Source organism: Eriocheir sinensis, chromosome 5 (assembly GCF_024679095.1).
Source record: "Eriocheir sinensis breed Jianghai 21 chromosome 5, ASM2467909v1, whole genome shotgun sequence".
Taxonomy (NCBI): Eukaryota; Metazoa; Arthropoda; class Malacostraca; order Decapoda; family Varunidae; genus Eriocheir; species Eriocheir sinensis.
This window is the reverse complement of record NC_066513.1, coordinates 7,007,377-7,029,221: the sequence shown is the minus strand read 5'-3', so window position 1 is coordinate 7,029,221 and position 21,845 is coordinate 7,007,377. Positions and strand designations below refer to the sequence as shown.

The window sequence follows — 21,845 nt, the reverse complement described above, 5'->3', positions numbered from 1 at the left end:
TACACTCGCTCAGCACCCAGTTGGAAACACTGTCGGGACCCTGTGACTTCCTCACATCTAGATTCTCCATTTCATTAGTTATCTCCTGCACTGTGATTTCTATGTCACACAGGCAGGGCCCTCTTGGGCCTATTCCAGTTGGTATGTCAAACTTGCTTTCTCCTGTGAATACTTCTTGAAAGCTTTTGTTCATTTCTTCCGTTATCTCCAACTCATCCACATACACCTCGCCATTAACTTTCAATTTTGTTATTTCCTCACGCTGTTTTAGTTTCCCATTTATAAATCTGTAAAATAGCTTCGGTTGGTCTTTGCATTTGTCTATTATATCCCTTTCGAAATTCTATCTTTCCTCTCTGCAAATTCTAATATACTCGTTTCTTTTTTGCTTATACAGTACCCTCTCGAGTTTCGCGCTCGCTTCATTCTGAAGCTATAGCGCTAAACTTGAAGATTATGTAACTCAAGGTATTGAAAACACTGAAAAAGCTTTATTTGTTCCGACTGTGGAGTTTTATATATAGATATATATATATATATATATATATATATATATATATAGATATATAGATATATATATATATATGTATATATATATATATGTATATATATATATATATATGTATATGTATATATATATGTATATGTATATATATGGATATGTTTTTTCTCTTTGTAACACTTAGAAAGAATAAAAAAAATATTCAAGGGGTACTTTCTGCCTCTAATACTTAGTGGGGAGTCCTTTTTCTTTAGACAACTCTCCAGGCGTCGAGGAACGGATTCAGCAAGTCTTTGGAGCATGGTGGGTTCCAAATTGTCCCAGATGTCCTGAATCTCCTTCACGAGCTTTGGTAGAGTTGGTGTCACGTCCTCGAGTCGCCGCTTTATGAGTCCCCAAAGATTTTCGATTGGGTTAAAATCTGGACTATTACCAGGCCAGTCCTGTATGTAGTCCACTGCTACAAACTCAAACCATTCCTTGATTAATTTTGCTGTGTGTGCAGGGGTCTGTCCCTGCATGAACACCTCACTCTTGCAGGCATCAAAGCAATCCTCCAGATGATCACACAACAGTTCCAAATATCTTTCCTTGTTCACTGTAATGTTTTTAGGTAACACAACAGCTTGCTCACTATAGTACCCAAAGGCACCCCATACCATGACACTATCCGGTGCTTGACTGTCCCCTGAGTGTACTTGGGATGGTACGGTCTGCACCTTAGGTAGCCTCACCACCTCCTCGGTTCCCAGTGACACAAAACGTAGCCTCATCACTCCATAATACCTTCTTCCACTTCACTGTCCCACTTCAGATATTTCATAAAACTGAACCCGTTTTTGCTTCTGTTTCCAGTTAGAATGGGTTTACGCTGTGGCGCCCGATGCTCATAGCAGAGGTCGCCCCTGAGGCGCTGGATGGTTCTAACAGAAACAGTTTGCAAGAGAAGCGGTTCTTTTTCTTTAATTCCTTAGCTGTTATTCTAGGTTCAGCTTCCACCTGTCGCTGAATCACTTTGAGAGTCCTCTTAGATGTTTTCCTAGCCGGTCCAGTCCTCTTAATCTGAAGTGGCGGGACAGAGCCTCCCGCATCCTTACATTTTCTTGTCCATCTTTGCACACTGCGTAGTGGTATGCCGGTCTGGCTTGAAATATCTTTGTTACATTTTCCTGCCACACAGAGTAATGATATCGCTGTAATTTGCTCACTTGTCAGCTCAGGACCTCGTGGCATTATCCCAAAATAATAATAAAAAACACCGCAAGGTACAGCCAGAAAAACACGTGGGTCGTGACAAAAAATCGATACTTCCCTGTCAATCACAGCGCCAGAACTGAGAGCTTCATTGTCTGTCTGGGACTTAAGCTCGCCCACTCTACCTCATGATAGCGCACAACTACGAGTGTTCGCTTTTCTTGGGTGTATACTGGCCTTTTGATAAATCGTCACGGATATATATATATATATATATATATATATATATATATATATATATATATATATATATATATATATATATATATATATATATATATATATATATATATATATATATATATATATATATATATATATATATATATATATATATATATATATATATATATATATATATATATATATATATATATATATATATATATATATATATATGGCCTAGTAGATCATCCATCTGGGCCTGATGGTTGGCCCTTGTCTCAAGTAGGCAACTGTTTATAGTGGCGCCATTATAATTGGCTCATGCTGCCCCCCGGAGCTCACTTTTTTTTTCCTCCTTTACTCCCTTGTTATCTCAAAATACATACCTTGGAAAAAGGAAGAAAACAGGACGAGAGAACGGGTCATTTTAATGCCACAGATGAAGCCTCACGATTGGCTGAGCTCTGAAACAGCTTTGTGATTCGCTGGGAGTCCGATGACGCCATCGCGCCACCCAATCAGCGGCCTCACTGCCTTAAGCGGTGTCACACTGGCTGTTTTCCTCTAACCGTTGTGGCTACTGGCAACGCCCGTACGTCCATCCGGGAGTGAGTTGTCGGTTGTCCATAGGCTGGTGTCACACTGGGCCTTTTCCTTCCCACCATGTTGGCGGCAGCTTGGGCAACCGGCAACTTTTTCCAGGTTTGCGTCACACACATAAGGGGACATTAGCAGGGTGTGGGGAGGGGCAGAAGGAGCCAGGTCACACACACACACACACACACACACATACACACAGTCAAAGGGAAATGAGAAGGGTGGGGGGAGGGAGGGGCAGAAGGGAGAGTCAGGTCATGTCATGACACACACACACACACACACACACACACACACACACATAAACACAGTCAAAGGGAAAAGAGAAGGGTGGGGGGAGGGAGGGGCAGAAGGGAGAGTCAGGTCATGTCTTGACCTGAGTCAGGTCATATCCTGACCAAAGCCCTGATCTGACTTTCCTTGCTGCCCCTCCCTCCCCACACCATTCTCATTCCCCTTCTCTGTGTGTGTGTGTGTGTGTGTGTAGACAAGTCAGGACATTAGCTGACCTGAGTCAGGTCATGTTATGACGAAAGCCCTGATCTGACTCTCCTTTCTGACCCTCCCTCCCCACACCATTCTCATTCCCCTTCTGTGTGTGTGTGTGTGTGTGTGTGTATTTACCTAGTTGTATTTACCTAGTTGTGACATACGGGAAAAGAGCTACACTTGCGCTGTCCCGTCTCCATATCCTCTCTTACCCAACTTTTCCTTAAAATCATGAATGTTTCTTGCACAAACCACCTCCTCCTCCAGTCTGTTCCATAGCTCAATGCTTCTGTTTGGGAAGCTAAACTTTTTCACATCTTGCCTTCACGTGGTCGCCCTCAACTTCTTTCTATTTCCTCTCGTTTCTCTCTCGTTCCACACACGCAGGTCCTCTCTGTCCAGATTCTCCACCCCGCTTGCCACCCTGTACACCGCTATCAGGTCTCCTGTCTCTCTTCTTCTCTCCAGGGTTGTGAGCCCTATGCTATTGAGTCTCTCCTCATACGGCCAATCACTAAGTTCCAGTACCATCTTAGTTGCCACTCTCTGCACTCTCTACAGCTTTCTTATGTTCTTCTTTTCGTGAGGAGACCAGACCACTGCTGCATACTCCAACCTTGGCCTTATCATTGTATCTATTATTTTCTTCATCATCTCTTCGTCCAAATACACAAATGCCGTCCTTATGTTCCTCAGCAAATTCATAGTTTGTCCTGTTATCCTGTTGATGTGTTTGTCCAGTGACATGTTCTCTGAGACAATCACTCTCAAATCTTTTTCTTCCACTCCTCTGCATATTATCTCACCTCCCATCTTATAATCATATTCACATCTTCTATTGTTCCTACCAAACTCTATTTTTTTACATTTCCCAAGGTTGAATTCCATCTGCCATGTACCACTCCACTCCCATATTTTGTCCAGGTCCCTCTGCAATGCCTCACAGTCTTTCACATCATTGACTCGTCTCAATAGCTTTGCATCATCTGCAAACAAACTCACAGAGCTGGTCACTCCGTCCACCATATCATTTATATAAACAGCAAACATTATTGGCACCAGCACCAAACCTTGTGGCACCCCACTCCTCACTGGGCACCAGTTGGAAACCCTGTCCCTGATTATTGTCCTCATTTCCCTGTTAGTTAGGAAGTCCTCCAGCCACTTAATCAGTCCATCACCCACTCCACCCCTATTTTTGATTTTCCAAATTAGTCTTCTGTGCGGTACTTTGTCAAATGCGTTTATCAAATCCAGTTACACTCGATCCCCCCAGCCTTCTCTCTCTTGTATTAAATCTGTCACCCTTGAGTAATAACACAACAAGTTGGTGACACGAGATCTCCCTCTCCTGAATCCAAACTGGCAATCCGAGATAATTCTCTCCCTTTCTAAAAAATCCGACCACCTGTTTTTAACCAGCCTCTCACATATCTTCGCAACCACACTAGTGAGTGATACTGGTCTGTAATTTAATGGGTCCTCTCTCTTGCCTCCCTTAAAAATTGGTACTATGTTTGCTCTCTTCCAATCCTGTGGTACCCTTCCTTCTCTCAGGGAGGCGCTCATTATGGAGTGCAGTTTCTCTGCAAGTTGCTCACTACATCTTTCAAGATCCCTCTGATACTTCATCCGGCCCCGTCGCTTTTCTTACATCCAGCTTATTCAAGCTTTCCCTGACCTCCTGCACTGTTAACTCTATCTCATAACCCTTCCTCTTTCCTGGCCCGGGGGTTGTACAGATCTGTCTTCTTTTGTTGTAACGGGCTTGTCGGGGGGCGTTTAAAGGGTGTTGATTAAGACTTCAGCTTCCTTAAGGCGAATTATATTCGTAGCCTTTATGTACAAGAAGCGACGGAGCGAGAGCGACTGTCGCTAGTGTCAGTCGGACTCTCGTGAAGGAGTCGCGAGTTACAGGTTGGAAAATAATTGTTACAATTGGTCACGTATGTCAAGGTGACCTCCACGCACCATCGGAGTGCGAAGTATACAAAACTGAGACGGTAAACACTGACGGACGACATTCCTATAAGGTGGCGTGATCTATCTGTCGTGGGTTTTTCCATTGACAATTGTATGCCTAATTCGTGGTGATATTAAATAATAATAATACATTGATATCCTACTATAACATTGTGAAAACTCTATGGAAGCTGTTGCTCATCACTTCTGCCATCTCTGCTGGGTCCCCATATGTACAGTTGTCCCTCAAATAGTACGGTTTCCAATAATACGGTTTCGGTTTTATACAGATTGTCATGGAAGAACTTTTTAGGATTTTAAAATTTCCCGCTCGTCGCACCGAGTAGCCATGGTGTGAGTGGCAACACTGTTCTACCAAAACACTTGCTGAGAGCACTCCAAAGCGTTCGAGAAAGGTGTTCATCTTTCAGAAGAATTCAGATTTTGGGGAAGTTACGCTTTGGGATGAGTTACGTTGCGGTAGGGAGAGCATACAGGTAACTCTCGATTCACGCAGGATCCAAAATCCAAATAAATGTTTAATATACACGTTTTTTCACTTATATGCGATATTTTATGGAGTGGCCACCAGATGTCTCACACAACTGGACTCACACGGCGCTGTGGCCACACAGCTGAGCTCAGTTCTTCCCGCACGTCACTTGAACAGCAATACAGTACCCACACTGCCACGCTTCTCAACAATAGGGGTGGGCAGGTACCGGTACCAGACTGCTCGGTACCAGTACCAATACTAGCCAGTCGCTCATAGTGTCCCAGTCCCTCATTTCTTCCTCACACGAGTGAGGCTGAGACTGAGAGCCTGAGTTGATATCTCCGTGATATGGATATTCTCTCTCTCTCTCTCCCTCTCCCCTAACTGCAGTGAATATTTATTTTTTGATAGAAACCTTCAAACCTACCTCTTGTTTGATTTACATTGTTTTTGATTTACGCGACCTCTTCAAGGACACAATACTCGCATAAATCGAGTTACTTGTACCATGTGAATGAGAGCAATGTTTGTTGTATCTATCATAGTGTAAAAGAAATTCTTGCCGCAGTAACTGCCAGTGCTCCAAGAGTGCTGCAAGAGTGGAGATAAAGGCCGTCCTTTTACTAAGCCTCGTTGCTATATGGTAACGGCATCTCACTCAAGGAAAATAACGACGCTGATCTTCCTGACAGTACGTTTGAGAGAGCGAGTCAGATCGCCTCGGCAGCCAGACCACTCCTGGCGATGTTACGGATGTTTAACATGCATTACTAGCTGTCCTGGCTGACGAACTCCTTACAACAGAAGATGAAAAGGAAGCTCCAGTGGTTATGGTGGTACAGAGAGGTGAAATGCAATGAAAACACTTATATGTGTTTATTTTGGCCGCCATGTTTGCTGATGATGTCATCACAGCATGAAGGCACTCCACCTCTCAAAGCCGGGAGCCAGTGGACGTCCCGAGTTGGCAACCCGTGATGCGGCGTCACGCGTTTGAGAGAACCTGGGACGTCCCGGGCGGCCAGACCACCCCTGGCGATGTTACGGATGTTTAACATGCATTACTAGCTGTCCTGGCTGACGAACTCCTTGCAACAGAGGATGAAAAGGAAGCTCCAGTGGTTATGGTGGCACAGGGAGGTGAAATGCAATGGAAACACTTATATGTGTTTGTTTTGGGCCGCAATATTTGCTGATGACGTCATCACAGCATGGAGGCGCTCCACCTCCCCAAACTGGGAGCCAGTGGACTTCCCAAGTTGACAATCTGTGCTGTGGCGTCATGCATTTGAGAGAACTCGGGACGTTCTGGGCTCCCCCAGTTGCTCTCTCAAATGAGTGGATGTGCCGAGTTGGCAACTCATGCTGCCGCGTCACGCGTTTAAGAGCACTCGGAACATTCCGAGAGTCACGATTCCCTCTCTCAAATGCAGCCCAGGAGTGTTTTTATGGGGCGCACTAATTTCATACGGATTTTCGAATAGTACGGGGGTCCTGGGTCCCTAACCCCCATACTATTTGAGGGACGACTGTAATTCCATCCATTTTCAGTTTATCACTTGTTTCTCTATTCTTTAGTTTACTGTTTACATGTCTATAGAATAGTTTAGGTTGATCTTTGCACTTGTCTATGATATCTTTTTCATATTTCCATTTTTCTTCTCTTCTAATCTTTGTATATTCATTCCTTGCTTGTTTTGAAATTGTTCCACGAGTTGATTCTTCCTCGTCTCCTCCATCCCTTCCAGGCTTCCTCCTTTCTCTTTCTAGCTGCCTCGCATCTTTTGTTAAACCACTCCTTTTTACCAACATCCTTTTTGGTTACCTTTGGGACATATCTATTCTCGGCTTCTTTGTATAGCTTTAAAAACTCCTCCCACTTATCTTGTGTACTCTTAGCTTTGTACAGCCCACTCCAATTTGCATTTTCAAAAAAAGTTCTCATATTAACAAAGTCTGCCTTAGAGTAGTTTCTTCTCCCTATTTAGTGGTCCTCTTTTCGGTCAGTCGTTCTCTTTTCTTTTACTTCAAATTCCACAACCGCATGGGCACTCTTTGCTATTGGACAATCTATTTTAATATTTTCTATTACTTCCGGTTCCTTGCAAAAAAACAAGTCAAGTCTTGATGCCTTGCTGTCTTTCCCGAGTCTAGTATGTTCTTTAATCCATTGTGTCAGCACATGTTCCATTGCCAATTGCGGGAGTCTTCCTCCCCACGACTTTTCTGTTCCCTGCGTCTGCTAATCCTCCTATTCTACCTCTTTGCAATTAAAATCACCCATCAAAATTATTCTCACACTCTCTCTTAACATTCCATCCAGGCAACTCACTGTGTCTTGTATCATTACTTCATATTCTCAGGCCTTCCATGCATTGGTTCTTGGTGGCACATACCCTACTACATACTGCCTCCTTCTTCCTTCAGCACCCACAGTTTCCACTTTCAGTACCTCTGCCAAGCCTTCACCCTCAATCACCTTCTCCACCTTAATGCCTTTCCTTACCATCAACATCACACCTCCTCCCTGTTTTCTCTTTCTGTCTCTCCTCCATATATTGTATGCACCTTCTCCAATCCCCACCACCTCAATTGGGTCACACAACTTGGTTTCCGTCAAACCCACAATATCAGGTTCTCTGTCTCTCAAATAGTCGTTAAACACTATTCCATTAATATTCATATAAGACACTTTCCATCCTTCCTCCTTTTCTGTTAGATTTTTTCTTTCCTTTCTCTCGTCACCATGAACCATGAACCATGAATGTGTGTGTGTGTGTGTGTGTTTGTGTGTGTGTGTGTGACAAGTCACGACATGACCTGACCTGAGTCAGGTCATGTTTTGACCAAAACCCTGATCTGACTCTCCTTTCTAACCCTCCCTCCCCACATCCTTCTCATTTCACCTTCTGTGTGTGTGTGACAGGTATGGACATGACCTGACCTGAGTCAGGTCATGTCCTGACCAAAGCCCTGACCTGACTCCTTTCTGACCCTTCCTCCACACACCCTTCTTCTTTCTCCTTGTTTTCATCCTCTCTATCTCACCTTTCATGAGAGGGGCTCATAACCAGAGTCAAGCTACACACCTCCTCCCGAGTCGGGGGCTCGTGTGGTGTTGAGGCTGCGCTGAGTTGAACCAAACGCGACAGGGAGGAGGCAGCGGGAAGTTCAAACACGGTTAACGTGTTAATAAGTATCTCTCTCTCTCTCTCTCTCTCTCTCTCTCTCTCTCTCTCTCTCTCTCTCTCTCTCTCTCTCTCTCTCTCTCTCTCACCATAGCCACAATGTTTGGAGGAAAACGTCCAGTATGATACTATCTTTTAAGGTAGCGTCTGTGACGCTGATGGTAAGTAGACATGACCCGTACATGTCAAAGCAGTGCGAAACTCAGGGTGATAATGTGCGAAACTCGGGATGGTAAGAATTTAGGACTAACCGCGAAACTCGGATAGCGCGAAACTCGAGAGGGTACTGTATAGTTCCCAGACATTCTGTCGTTTCGTTCTGTTACACTTTCTCCACGCTTCCTCTTTCTTTATCCTTACTTCTTTGTGTGTGTGTGTGTGTGTGTGTGTGTGTGTGTAATTACCTAGTTGTGACATACGGGAAAAGAGCTACGCTCGTGCTGTCCTGTCTCCATATCCTCTCTTATCCAACTTTTCCTTAACATCATGAATGTTTCTTGCACAAACCACCTCCTCCTCCAGTCCATTCCATAGCTCAATGCTTCTGTTTGGGAAGCTAAACTTTTTCACATCTCGCCTGCATGTGGTCGCCCTCAACTTCTTTCTATGTCCTCTCGTTTCTCTTTCATTCCACACACACAGGTCCTCTCTGTCGAAATACTTCACCCCGCTCGCCACCCTGTATACCACTAACAGGTCTCCTCTTTCTCTTCTTTTCTCCAGGGTTGTGAGCCCCATGCTATTGAGTCTCTCCTCATAAGTCCAATCTCTAAGTTCCAGTACCATCTTAGTTGCCACTCTCTGCACTCTTTCCAGCTTTCTTATGTTCTTCTTTTTGTGAGGAGACCAGACCACTGCTACATGCTCCAACCTTGGCCTTATCATTGTAACTATTATTTTCTTCATCATCTCCTCATCCAAATACACAAATGCCGTCCTTATGTTCCTCAGCAAATTCATAGTTTGTCCCGTTATCCTGTTGATGTGTTTGTCCGGTGACATGTTCTCCGAGATGGTCACTCCCAAATCTTTTTCTTCCACTCCTCTGCATATTATCTCACTTCCCATCTTATAATCATATTCTCATCTTCTACCACTCCTACTAAACTCCATTTTTTACATTTCCCAAGGTTGAACTCCATCTGCCATGTACCACTCCACTCCCATATTCTATCCAGGTCCCTCTGCAATGCCTCTCAGTCCTTCACATTCACTCACTCACATAGCTAGTCACTCCGTCCACCATATCATTTATTTAAACAGCAAACATTATTGGCGCCAACACCGAACCTTGTGGGACCCCACTCATCACAGGGCATCAGTTGGAAACATTGTCTCTGATTATCGTCCTCATTTCCCTGTTAGTTAGGAAGTCCTCCAGGTATTTAATGAGTCCATCACTCTCGATTTACGCGAGTTTGGTTAACGTGTTTTTTAAATAACGCGTGGTTCAAAATCCAAATAAATGTATAATTTACACGTTTTTTCACTTATATGCGATATTTTATGGAGTGGCCACCAGATGTCTCACACAACTGGACTCACACGGCGCCGCGGCCACACAGCTGAGCTCAGTTCTTCCCGCACGCCACTTGAACAACAATACAGTACCCACGCTGCCACGCTACTCAACAATAGAGGTGGGCAGGTACTGGTACCAGTATCGGTACTTACGGTACCAGCTATACGGTACGGTACCAGTACCAATACTAGCCAGTCACTCATGGTGTCCCTCATTTCTTCCTCACACGAGTGAGGCTGAGACTGAGTGAGTGCCTGAGTGGATATCTCGGTGATATGGATATTCTCTCTCTCTCTCTCTCTCTCTCTCTCTCTCTCTCTCTCTCTCTCTCTCTCTCTCTCCACACTGAATGTAGTGAATATTTATTTTTCGATAGAAACCTACCTCTGTTTTGATTTACATTGTTTTTGATTTACGCGACCTATTCAAGGACACAATACTCACAGAATCGAGAGTTACCTGTACCACAACTAGGTAAATACAGCTAGGTAAATACACACACTTCAGATTTCAAGAGGTACCTTTCATGTGGTTGTTTTTCATGTTGAAAATTGCTTCTGCAGGACAGTAAGAAGGCCTCAAGTCTACCAAACATTTTGGACTGTGGGACAGAGTCTGATGGTAATGGCACTCTAAAGGGCAAAACTGGCACTGGAGGCCCCAAGAGTCGCAGGTCCATGGCTCCATCCATTGACCTCCCTCGCCTCAGGCTGCCCAAGTTGTCCAGGAGTACAGGTAAAGGTGTGTTCCTCATTCTACCATTTTCTAATTTTATATTTGAATTTTATCATTTATAAGGATTCTAATAGAAAAGCTTATGAAAATATTTACCTTGATCATTTTTTCTTTTCAATAATGTTTTTATTGCCATTTCCTCTCACCAATGTTACTAACATACTCTCCTCACAAACACACCAGTCAGTGTTATCACATTCCTAAACTTCCTACTCCTACCAGAGATATAAAGTAACAAAGTAATCTTCACAAATTATATAGAATTGAATTCTATAATATCAAAATGTATTTTTCGAAATTTATGATGATTTGGTGAGGAACCATACAGGAGAGCATTATGAGCAGATGCTCCTATGGCCATATTTATAAGGTTAGAATGGTCTCCCTCTAACATGTATCAGGGAAGATGGGCGCGCAGCTGAGCAATGGTGGTATTGGCGGGTGACTCATGGCTAAATTGAGATGATTTTTTTTATATTTTTTTAATGTAATATTTGGCCATCAAGAGTGTGCTGCTAAGGCACTGAATACTGGGATATGTTAAGATGTGATGAAATGAAGTGATGAAAGTGAACTCCAGTGTCATAGGATGACTTGAGTGCTTGTGTAAATGCTAATGGCATTGAGTGGATGATCCATGCAGTGAGATTTTAAATATATGGAGTGTCCACACTATAAACAAACAATTTGTGGTTTTTGTATCCGTGTGTGTTAATGGTAGTGTTACACAAGATGTAAATGTAAATCATGACAGTGACACCTACACGAGTAGTGATTTCATTCATGTACTCATTATCCTTAGGGTGTTTTATCAGTGTTCCAGGTGTTTCGTAACATAACAAAACTATTGCTGGCTACCCTTAACTTAGGGAGTGCATATCTCATAAACATCCTCTGACCTATGTTTGAAACATCGATTAGAAATGATACAAAATTTGTTTTATATGATGGGTACTCCATTTGTGAAGCCAAAATAATGGATTGTGGTGAAAACTTTAGTGTATTTAAGGTCTCATACCTTAGAAAACTTATAATAGAGGATGTAGATGATGGAAAACCTGACTAAGTGATAGGGGTCTTGCTGCCTCATATGTCAGCACCAACTCCGAGGCTCAAGCGATTAGCATTCAATACCAGGTAAATTAACTGTTTCAGAATAGATAAAGCTCTTTTAGTCTAATTTGGCACTGCAAATTAAATTAATTCCTTCAGTTACTGTAAATTTACATTTTTGCATTAAATTACTTCAGGTGGGGAGATGCCAGGCCAATGAGGCCATAGAAGAAGATTTTTTAATTTTTTTTCAATTTGCCTGATTTAATAACACCGTGTTTAGGGACACAGTGAAAGTAAAATGAGTAAGTTTGACTGACTTCAGCAGAATACTTTTTTATAAAAAAAAAAAATTCTGATAGGTAAAAATATTTTAAAACATACCATTACTTTTGCGAGACATCACGGTCTTAGTTTTCAATTAAATTCTACGAAAAGTTAACCCTAAACCAACTAACCACAAAGCTAGCATTCCCTGGTGGGGATTTTTTTATATCTTATGTTGTCGCAGAATAAAGTGGCAATGAATATGGCAATATTCAGCAATAATTAATAAAGGCCAAATTTTTCCCACATTCAGAGCTCTCAGACTTTTAATTTTCCGTGTATAGTAAATCTGTACGAGGAATTGTTTTGCTTTAATATGCTTTTTATAGACAAGTTTTTATTTTTTAAATATATTGAGAACTTTTTGCGTCATGTCATCAAATTCGTTGATAACCTCAGTTTTGAGATTTGGCCCGTTTTCTGCCAAAGTATGTTATATGCTGCAGCTGTATGTATATATAAGGGTTTTGTTGGTAATAAATATTCTATTTTAGGTTTATCATTGTTTTCATATATATGAATAAGTCCTAAACTTAAATGGCACCTGGTCCCCTCCCATAAAAATGGGGATATTAGTCATTCTAGATGAGTGTCAGAAGGCGCCACCTTCCTCTTTGTTGCAAAATTTAATCAAAACCACTAGGGCTGTAATCCGTGCTGGACACCATCTCCTTCTTCCTCTTCTTCATCTTGTCTATTATGGGAGTTGTTCTTGTTAGGGGTGGAAGGTAAGACAAGAAAGGTGTTCAGCAGTTGAACAAAGCTTCAATGCTTCCTCCTCAAAGCATCTGAGGAGACACTTAAGTGTGTCACTCACTGATGTGCCTCATTCACCACCCAGAGCTGCTTGATACTGACATATGGTGGTCCATATTATTAAATACTACCAGAACATAAAAAAAGAACGTAAAATAATGCTTCAAAATCCTTCAGTCGTGAGCAACCACAAAATGTGGCGTATGCATGGCAGGGCTCTTTAGAATGTAAACAAAGCCAAATTAAGGATGGAAGGAATTGAGATATCAACGTGCCATTTTCACAGGAAACTGGGAGCATTTCAAGGGTAACAAAACTGTTAAAACCCAAATTTTGATGTCTGAATCGAAAATACAGTACCCTCTCGAGTTTCGCGCTTGCTTAATTCCGAAGGTATGGCGCTAAACTCGAGGATCGCGAGACTCGAGGTATTGAAATCCATGTAAAAGCGCTTATTGGTTCCGACCCATGGAAAATAATGACTTTGTCTGACTTTACTTCCTTAATTGTTATCACAATTTTTTCGACTTTACTCCCTTGTTATCTCAAAATACGTACCTTGTTAATAGGCAGAAAATGGGAAGTAAGAACAGATCGTTTTGAAGCCCCAGTTGAAGGCGCCTGCCTTACAATTGGCTGGCAGTTCTGAATACACGCTTGTGATCCATGTGATGTCGTCTGCTAAAGGCCAACCGGCCTCTTGCAGACTCCTTACATTCTTATGTTCTAAAGCCCCAAATACACTGCCGAATTTTGTCTCATGAATGTGCGCGAATATGCAAGTCATCCTGTGTCGCGAACAAGTTCGGCATCTTTCTTGCCTGTTCTTGGCTGTTCGGGGACATGTCTGCATCCACCACTCGACTTTTGACAGTTGGTCACGACCGCCATGAAAGTTTCATGTTGCATGAAAAATTTGCAGCCGTTCACCGAATGTGCACGAATGCAAAATGGACGCCGAATTGTCGCCGAAATGTCGGCGACATGTCGCAGACAATTCGCCGTCCGATTCGCGGTGTTCAGCTTAATTGTGACTTTGACCGATGAAATTTAAATTTTATCGGCAAATTTGTCGCCGACATGTCGCCGACTATTCAGGGACATGTCTTCGACATGTTGCCGAATGGCCAAGACTATTCGGGGACATGTCCCCGAATATTCAGCGAATTAATCATGACATGGCAAACGGGTCGCGGTGGGAGGTGTACACGGGGGTCTGTCTATCTATCTATCTATCTATTTATGTATTATCTATCTATCTATCTATCTATCTATCTATCTATCTATCTATCTATCTATATATATATATATATATATATATATATATATATATATATATATATATATATATATATATATATATATATATATATATATATATATATAAACAAGACGAATCTGACTATATAAAATTGGTATGGAACGACCATTCTCATTTATTTCATCATTAATTTACTATTTATTACTTTATTTATTTCTTAATAAATAAAGTGTCGCCGACATGTCGCCGAATGGTCACGAACTGTAAGAATCTTGGTCATGTCGGCGAACCGGTCCCCGAATTTTTTCACGAACTGATTCGGCGTCAAGTTCGTGGCCAAAATTCAGCAGTGTATTTGGGGCTTAAGGGTGGTCGCTCGCGGTCACCCGTGGGACAGTTGGACAAACCTATATTTTTCTGGTAGTTTTCTGTGTGTTATGAAATGATCTGCTCACTTTATCTGTTAAAAATCATGAAATCACTAATATCATGATGGACTTTTCAATGCCTATTGAACGTAAACCACTGCCGCTGCCACAAAATAGCTCACAGAGAGGTTCAACTTGGTTACTGTATCCTTATTTCCCTCACCGCTCACAAAGATCACAAGCGGACAAACTAGAACAAAACCAGGCAAATTAATACTTTTAATGCTGTGTATTCCCACAGCGCGCATGCGTGGTGGACAGCAGAATGACTAATTTCAGTGGAGAGATATTTCTCGCAACACCGGCCAGTATAGTGGACCTTCTCCTTCTTCTTTTGACATGTAACGCTTTGTATTGCTTCTTAGTTCCTCCTTCTCCACACTTTTATACTTCACAACATGCACTTAGGGCTGCTTTCACAGTCATTTTGTTTGTTTTGATCGTTACCAATGGCGGCGGTCGCCGCTCTAGTATTTCCACGTGAAACTGGCTGATGGGTAGTGGCGGCTGCGGGGTTAGCCTAGCCCCGCACTTACCACTTACTCTCAACATCTCTCGCTTCGTCTCCAGCCGCCACTACCCTATCGGCCTGTTTCACGTGAAATACTAAGCGATCGCCGCCATTGGTAACAATCAAAACAAACAAAGTGACTGTGAAAGCGGCCCTTCGTTACTTAACAGTGCGCACTTATACACTTCACCCTGAACTTAGGTGTTTTTCTGTCCTTTTCTTTCCCTGATTTTGCTTTTCTATGCCCTTTTGTTATTTTTTCACTATTACTTTTCACCAGCGCTGCCGTGCATTCCAGGTCAAAAGAAAAAGAAGAAGAAAAGGAAAACAACACTGGGAGATCTACAATTTTCATAGACTTGATAAAAACATTTTTGGACTGTGGTTCCCCAGCACGAGGTGTTCTCTTATCTTGTTAATCAAGTTGTAAGCAAAGCAGCTCTGCCAGTCCATTTTACGAGTCCTCACTCCTCAGCCACTGCCGTCGTCTGGTTGTTTACATGCAGCCGTTCGATACCCACGTACCCAGGCTCGTACTCACAACCGTTTTCCATTCATAAGGACAACCAACAACTCACTCCCGTGACCCGTACATGTCCAAGCAACGCGAAACTCATGGCGGTAATGCACGAAAGTCGTGATGGTAAGAATTTAGAACTAAGCGCTAAACTCGAGGATCGTGAAACTCAGATAGCGCAAAACTCGAGAGGGTACTGTTGTCATTGTTGTGCATCGCCTTCCCTTAAGTTATGCTCTCCTCCTGGAAAGGTACTGGAGCAATCCAGTGACATATTACAATATGTAGGACAAGAAAATCCTTATGTTATGGCAATTGTTTATGAAAAAAATCTTTTACTTTGAAATTCATTATCTTACCTTATACGGCATCGTTATTAATAAAAATCACTTTAACCCGTAAAGCGTTGGCAAATATGACACCTTGTTATTTCGCCAGTGTTGGCTACATCTTGGATTTTTTTCTTGGCGAAACCAGTCTTAACCCGAGAACGTCAGCAGACCCTTTTTAGGGCTTTCATGAGTCGTGCCTGTGGTACGGTGGACCCTAAAAAGGGCTCGCCATCAAATTATAAGATTAACCGAGTACTTACCAGAACGAAGGTTGATCGTAATTTCACAAACATTTAACTACGTCACTGAGGTAGTAAACAAGATGCCGGCAGCAGCTCCCACGAACCAGTCCTTTAACGCAGCAGTTTTGAGGAAGAAGCAAATTCTAAAACTAATGCAGCTAGCAAGAAAAGAAGCAAAAGAGGGGGGAGGAGGGAGGGCATTTACTACCTCAGTGACATAGTTAAATGTTCGTGAAATTATGATCAACCTTCGTTCTGGTAAGTACTCGGTTAATCTTATAATTTCACTTCACGATATTTAACTGACGTCACCAGCGATAGCCAATGAGAGCTTTAGAGTGATTCCTCAAAACCGACTTCTCTCAAAACAATGACACTCATTCATCTGCTATATAAGAAAAAGGGAAAGACCAAAAACTAAACCCACATAAGAAAACAAAAACAATATATTTGTATGCTTCACACACTCATACTGGTACAAAAACCCCTCACAAGAGTGGACCATAACTTATCCCCAAAGTCCAAAAATGCCCCAGCAATGACAAAGAAGATGCTGTAATTTACATAACATGACAGTATGTATATATACCCAAAGACATCAGTAAACTCAAAGAAAAAACAAAACAAAATCATGACAAAACTGCTTCACCAAACAGACCCTGTCTACAGAGGGGTTTCTTGTAAAACTTTGCAAAGATGGATTCCCGGGACCATCCCACAGTGTCCAAGATGGTTGACAGGGGCAGGGACAGAGCTGCTTTGCTGGTAGCGACAGACCTAGTGGAGTGAGGAGCAAAGATGGAGAGGTCAATTCCAGCAGCGGCCAAGCTGTCCCTAGTCCAACGCCTGAGGGTGTCCCGGTAGGCCAACCTAATTGGGGGTCTGGTAGTGAGAAAAAACCTAGTGATCGTACCCCGGTTGTCTTCTGTTTCCTTCAAGTAACTTAGAACAGTTGTATAAACACACAAATGGATGTCTGGAGGGTAAGCCCTAAAAGTAATGCTTGAAAGATGGTTTCCTGGCCTGGATGTTTTCAGTAAATCACCTATACCAAAGGAAACCCTAGAGTTGGAGATAAACATGTTCCTGGTGTCCAGCAAGTGTAAGGTTTGGCCACGTTGTCCAGAAACCAACAACATTAACATCACTAATTTTCTTGACAGCTGAATCGTAGATAAACTTTCATTAGGTCCCAGGCTCCTAATATGGGTCAAAACTAACTCCGGATCCCAGGTACAGTGATGCCGCTGGAGAGCTGGTTTTACTTGAAAAACTGCCTTCATGAATCTCTTTACCAAAGGATGCTGACCTGCAGGTTTATCATCTATTGTGGCAACGGAAGAAATGGCAGAACGAATGGTGTTCATAGTACTGTAACATTGTCCCGTCTCTTTTTTAAATTCATGCAGTAGGAAATCCAACAAAAAATCTGAAGATGGTCGAAAAGGATCAACTTCCCTGCTGACACAAAGCGACACCCAAGCGTTGATATGTGGCCCATACTGACGTTGCGTACCCTGTCTCCATGACTGAAGGAGAAATCCGGCAACTTCATCCGAAAGGCCTTGGTTCTTAAAGGATTGCCTGAGCAAGGGAGAAATCCCAGGCCACCTGTGACATCAAGACCAAAATCAAGATCATAGATACAGTGAACGCTGCTCTCATCCTCGTGTTATGCTCTCCCTATGGCAACATAACATCCCAAAACGTAACTTCTCCTAAGTCTGAATTCTTCTGCAAGGTGAACACCTATCTTGAATGCTTTTGGGGTGCTTTCAGCAGGTGTTTTGGTAGAACAGTGTTGCCACTCATGCCATAACTACTTGGTGCGTCGAGCGGGAAATTTAAAAATCCTACAAAAATTCTTCCATGACAATCCATATAAAACCGAAACCGTACTATTTGAGGGACGACTGTATTGTCACAATCACTCGTAGGTTATGACAGACAACTAGGCAAGACACAATTCACGTGGTTCTGGTAACACACGGCATGCAGCTGTTTGTTGTATGGGTGTGATTGTGTGGTTTTCAAAGCAAATGGCGGCCGGGCTGGTATCGCGTGAAATAATTTTTAATGATTTTTTTTCTTCTTTGGGGTATTTTTAAGGGTCTGTTTCTCATCTTATCCAATAACAACTGCAAAATTACCTTTATTATTGTAATGATCCTTCATAGTCCATGGCTGTCTTATAATATGTTACCATAGAATACAGGGCAATCAAATAACTACTATACAAAAAATAAATCGGTGGAGGATCGCTCCTCGTACAAGACTCATGATGTACAGTTTCTGATATCATATTTACCCCATTATTCTCACTAATATTAATAATTAATAATGAACACATGGATATTTTTTCCAATATGATTTTTGATGTAGCTTGTACTGCTTCTTAGTCATACAATCTTAACCCTTTCATTGCTAAGCGTTCGCAACGAGACTATCCCCTCAGGTGCGCTCAGGAACCCCAGCAGGGGAAGGGGATCTCTTTTAACCGCTATATCTCTAAAACTATTCATCACAGTTACAAAACAAAAACATCATTGGAAAGAGGAGGCCAAGATCTGTAAGACTCGGTTATGTAAGCCTCTCCTGCGAACGTACAGGCACGTTCAGGGGGTGTTTTTTGCTGTGAGTGCGACTGCCGCTTCAGGCGAGCTTTTTAGCACCACCAGCAAGTGACGCCAGTGCTCGCTCTTTTAACCTTTGTATCTCAAAAACTCTTCATCACAGCTAAAAAACAAACACACCATTGGAAAGAGGAGGCCAAGATCTATATGATTCGGTAATGTAAGCCTCTCCTGCGAAAGTACAGGCACACTCAGGGGGTGTTACCTGTGAATCTGTGCATTTATACGTGCGTGACGGTCAGCCGTAAGGCAACTACTGTAGATCTCTTGATGATGGGGTGCTGGCAGGGCAGTATTGCCAACTGCAAAATTTACAACTATTTGGTCAAAATATCAGTCATGTGATAGGTGAAGCTATGCAAAAATGTCGCTATATTGGGCAAGAACATCCACCAGTTGCTCATCCGTAGATTTCCCGCGCTGGGCTGATATGATTTTCCACCAAATTTAGTGAAGAACCCACTCAATTGGCAATCCTGTGTTGTGAGAATTAGTGTTGGAACACTCATATGCGGGAGATTTGAGTGTGGCTGGAGCTCGCAGCGAGCATTTAGCGCCACCAGCAAATACGCCTAACGCCCGCTGCAAGCTTTTAGCAATGAAAGGGTTAAGCCACCTGTGACATCAAGATCTAGATCATACAAATGGCGCCCGACAGAAAAACGGGATAACAGCAAGGCATGGGCGATCCTCCACCGATTTATTTTTTGTATAGTAGTTATTTGATTGCCCTGTATTCTATGGTAACATATTATAAGACAGCCATGGACTATGAAGGATCATTACAATAATAAAGGTAATTTTGCAGTTGTTATTGGATAAGATGAGAAACAGACCCTTAAAAATACCCCAAAGAAGAAAAAAAAATCATTAAAAATTTGTACAATCGCCATATAACGTGTAGGGCTAAACTTTCAGGAATTTTTATGTGAAAAAGGTGCGCGCTATACGCCGCAAAATACGGTATATAGTTTTTTCGCTTCCTCATTTTCTCACACTTGGAGCAATGAGTTCAGGACATGCATAACATCGTTACTGTGTTGAGAGGAAAGCAACAAGTCATATTTTAGCTTCAAGAAATTATAGTCACGAAAAAAGCCCTGTCCCGTGTGATTGGTTTTGCGTAATTGTTTTTTCCTTTCCTGCAGCTGTCTAGGTGGAGAATGTGTGTGTATGTGTGTGTGCATGTATTTACCTAGTTGTGAAATACAAGAAAAGAGCCATACTAGGCTCGTGCTGTCCCGTCTCCATAACGCTTATAATCCAGTTTGGCTTTAAATTCATGAATCGTTTTTGCACACACAGTCTCCTTGTCAAGTTCGTCCATGTTGTTAAGCTTCTGTATGGAAAACTGTATTTCTTGATGTCTCTCCTACAGTCGCTCTTCTTCAGTTTCTTACCATTGCCTCTTGTCACACTTTTGTCACGTACCACTAGGTCTTCCCTGTCCAATTTCTCCAATCCCTCCAGTCCCTTCTCGCTCTTCTTCTCTCCAGTGTTGTTAGTCCCAATTTCTCCAGTCTTTCTTCATAAGCATGTTCTCTCAGAGTTTCCGGTAATTTAATCGTTGCTCTTTGTATTCTTTCCAACTTTCTAATTTCTTTCTTCAATGGTGGACAAGGTGACAAGACTAGGAAAATATGAGGAAGGGAAAAATAGACCGATTAAGCTAAAGTTAGTCACAAACAGCAACCGAGATGATTATAAGTCGGAGTGGAAAACTAAAAGATATAGAAAAAAATTAAGTATGTGCTCCCACACACAGCAAGCTGGACTAATAAAATTTATAACAACCTGTTAGAAGGTACAAGTAAAGCATTAAAGGATATGAATAGAAATAGTAACAATGTAATTTTAGCAAGGGACTTCAACTGTAAAAATGTCAAATGGGAAAGGTTTGAAGTGGAAGGTGAAGAAAATACATGGGGAGCTAAAGTGTTAAAATTGGCCACAGAAAACCTCATGACACAATGGGTGAAGGAAGAGATGAGGTTTAGAGGAGAGGATCAACTTGCAAGTTTGGACTTATTTTCACTAAAGGAACAGACTTGTTAAGTGAAGTGCAACACGAGTGCCCACTGGGAAGAAGTGGCTATGGAGTATTACAAATAGAAATTGATCAAGAATGTGAAGAGATTGGATTAGAAAACCATAAAGAGAAAAGAAGAAATTACAGTAGAGCTAAGTATAATGACTTAAGAGCTTTCTTGGGGTGAAGTATCGTATTTCCCGCCATACAAGACGCACCCGAGTATAAGACACACCCATAATTTGGCAAGATATATTTGGAAAAAAAACATCTCAGTGTTTGAGCTGCTGTTTGAGTAGACTATTCGTGCCTTAATGGGTAGCCAATGCAAGTCTATAAGTGCAGGTGTTATTCTCTTACGGGGGGCAGACCCTTTATTAGCCTTGCAGCTCTGTTCATAACAAGTTGTAGTTTCTTCAGCAGATATTTAGGAAGGCCATAATAAAGTGAGTTACAATAATCCAGCTTACTAGTTACATATATAAGCATCTTCATAGTCTTATCATCCAGGTATTTCTTGACAAATGAAATATTTCTGAGATGGTAGCCTGCTATTCTCACCACCTGATTGATCTGTTCTTTGAATGGTAGAGTGCAGTCAAGTATCACACCTAAATCTTTGACTGACTTTTTTACAGTTTTAGTGTCATCTTTTATCCGAAGAGTGGAAATATCTAGCCTCCTGAGATCCTTGTTCTTCCTGACAATCAACCATTCAGTTTTATCCTCGTTCAGCTTCAGTTGTTTAGAATTCATCCATTTCCCAACATCATCCATAATTCTGCTCAGCTTATCTTCAGTGTTTTCCACTTCACTCAGCAACAAATATAACTGTGTACCATCAGC

General features: G+C 42.1%; 1 protein-coding gene across 10 annotated transcripts in view; it reads left to right on the top strand.

Moving 5' to 3' along the window:
• The window catches only part of LOC126983793 (adenylate cyclase type 9-like), a 418,782-nt gene that overhangs the window by 303,010 nt on the left and 93,927 nt on the right, over window positions 1-21,845 (top strand). For 8 of the 10 annotated variants that reach the window (XM_050836968.1, XM_050836942.1, XM_050836953.1 and 5 more), the window contains one exon: window positions 10,739-10,916. In XM_050836968.1, coding sequence (XP_050692925.1) covers window positions 10,739-10,916 — 178 coding nt within the window. The remainder of the gene's footprint in view (window positions 1-10,738; window positions 10,917-21,845) is intronic. The other 2 variants (XM_050836960.1, XM_050836931.1) reach the window with 1 other exon arrangement.